General features: G+C 36.2%; 1 protein-coding gene across 1 annotated transcript in view; it reads right to left on the reverse strand.

The window, feature by feature from the left end:
* Nucleotides 1-829: 829 nt before the first annotated feature.
* LOC106878732 (pre-mRNA-splicing factor SPF27) overlaps nt 830-2,469 on the reverse strand; it is a 13,874-nt gene continuing 12,234 nt past the window's right edge. Inside the window, exons 7-8 of the mRNA XM_014928045.2 lie at nt 1,012-1,181; nt 830-916 (exon numbers count right to left, since the gene is read on the reverse strand). Of these exons, the coding sequence (XP_014783531.1) occupies nt 1,082-1,181 (100 nt within the window). The 3' untranslated portion in view covers nt 830-916; nt 1,012-1,081. The remainder of the gene's footprint in view (nt 917-1,011; nt 1,182-2,469) is intronic.

Below are 2,469 nucleotides of genomic sequence, written 5' to 3' on the forward strand. Positions count from 1 at the left end.
TATATATATATATATATATATATATATATATATATCCATCCAAAGAACCTCCAAAAACTAGAATCCCTTAAATATTATCCTAGCATGATACAACCACAATAAACACAATCATGCAATATCATACTAACAACAAACCTACCATAAACCATGAACTCTTTAACAAGTTCAACCTTACAAAACTGAAGGACAACTCAGAATAACAAGACCCTAAGATATAAAAGATTCACAGACAGCAAGCATATCAAATGTATATTACCATCATCAAATGCCTAGTGTACATCACTATGACAATATATGAGGTAGAGAGAGAGAGAAATGCAAAACAGTAAAAGAAAAAGAAGGTAGGCTGACAAAATTGGCAGTTAGAAAATTAAATATATTCATTACATGATTTTACTACTCGGGCTAAATACAATTTCAAACATAATACCAAGATGTGCAGAAGAAACATTATAACATAAAAAAGAAAAGGAAAATAATTGTTATTTTAAGACAGGAATAAACTTAGTATTTAGCACAGACACTCAACAAACATGGACTTAAAATACTTGCCATTAATTTATTTTACTTCTCTTCTAACTTTTCTTTTTTTCTCTTAAAATACTTGACATGACCTGCTCTTAAGGATTTTAGTTAATAACCAAAAGTCATTTTCTTGTACAAATTAATAAGAAACCTCCTAAAAATACAGTGGAAAAATGGACAGCTTCCAAGAAAATCAACCAGTAACATACAGAGAAAATTCCAGTGATATATAGTCTACAGTTTAAGTACTGAATGTCATGAGAAGACTTTATTTTATGATATCTAAAGAAAGAAAAATTACATCTTGATTTTCTTAAAAAATTTATTCAGAAAAGAACATTGGAAACAAATATACAGAGGTTTTTCAGATATAATGCAGATTCCATGTAAGCTAAAAAAGAGAAAAAGAAAATCATAAATTAAGCATATTCTCCATATCATAAATTAAAACTTATTATATTATTATTAACAAAATAACTAACTAACCATTGACAGTGATGTTTTACACACTTTGATTCAACCACATGTGTACTGAGAATTGTGAAGTGGAGAATAGTTAAAAGGTCATCTTCTTCTTCTCTGACTCAAGTATTTCTTTCTCCAGTTCTGCACAAGCTCTTTCTATTTCATAATTTTTACTGACGAGGCCTACCCACCTGTAAAATAAATGAGACATTGTTTGTTATGTCAGAACAACTTGACATTGCTCAACTCAGATTAACACTCAAACATATGCATTCAAACACATACATTTTGAAACCCTGCTGCATGGTGAACTGGTTTGGGCTGGACAGTATAACAGAATCAGATGGGCCCAAAGACTACATTATAATCCAGTATGTTTTGGCATGGTTTCATTGGTTGGATGCCCTTCCTAATGCTAACCACTTTACAGTGTGTACTGGGTACATTTTTCATGCCACTAGCATTAGTGGGGCTGCCATGCAATTTGCTAAACTGTGAACCCCAAGGGGCAACTTTATACTGAGAGATAAGGAGTATAAGACTGATAAAAGTACAAGAGAGGGGCCAGAGCAGAACAGGTTCTTCACTACAAAAGAGCTACATGGCAACTCACATTTTAGAAAAGAAGGTAGGAGTAATTGAAAGGAGCTCAAGAACAATATGAAAATAATGATGATATCAGGTGGACATTCAAGGTATGAGATAGGTAGAAATGAGTGGGGTGGAGGGACTAAGAGTGAAAGGGTAGTAGGAAGTAACTGACAGTGTGGAACAGCGGAATAGTTATGATGAAACAGTAGACAGGAGAAGGATGAAAGAGGGTGCCAGTCATCGAATTTGATTCAGTTTCGATCTCACTTGCCCCAACAGGTCTTCATAAGCTAAGTTTAGTGTCCAATGAAGGAAGGTTGGCATGGGTGCCAGTCATCGAATTTGGTTCAATTTCGATTTCAATTTCACTTGCCTCAACAGGTCTTCGCAAGCAGGGTTTTGTGTCCAAAGAAGTGAAGGTACACATAAGTGGGCTGGCTACACCCCTGGTAAAGGCCACAGGTTATGGTCTCACTTGTCTTGCCGGGTCTTCTTATGTACAGCATATTTCCAAAGGTCTCGGTCACCAGTCATTGCCTCAGTAAAGCCCAATGTTCAAAGGTCGTGCTTCACCACCTCATCCCAGGTCTTCCTGGGTCTACCTCTTCCACAGGTACCCTCAACCACTAGGCTGTGGCACTTTTTCACACAGCTATCCTCATCCATTCTCACCAAATGACTATACCAGCGCAATCGTCTCTCTTGCACACCACAACTGATGTTTCTTAGGTCCAACTTTTCTCTCAAGGTACTTACACTCTGTCGAGTATGCACACTGACATTACACATCCATCGGAGCATACTGGCTTCATTCCTTGCAAGCTTACGCATGTCCTCAGCGGTCATATATATATATATATATATAAATTTAAGGAATGGAGTGAACGC

The sequence above is a fragment of the Octopus bimaculoides genome, chromosome 4, assembly GCF_001194135.2.
Source record: "Octopus bimaculoides isolate UCB-OBI-ISO-001 chromosome 4, ASM119413v2, whole genome shotgun sequence".
NCBI lineage: Eukaryota > Metazoa > Mollusca > Cephalopoda > Octopoda > Octopodidae > Octopus > Octopus bimaculoides.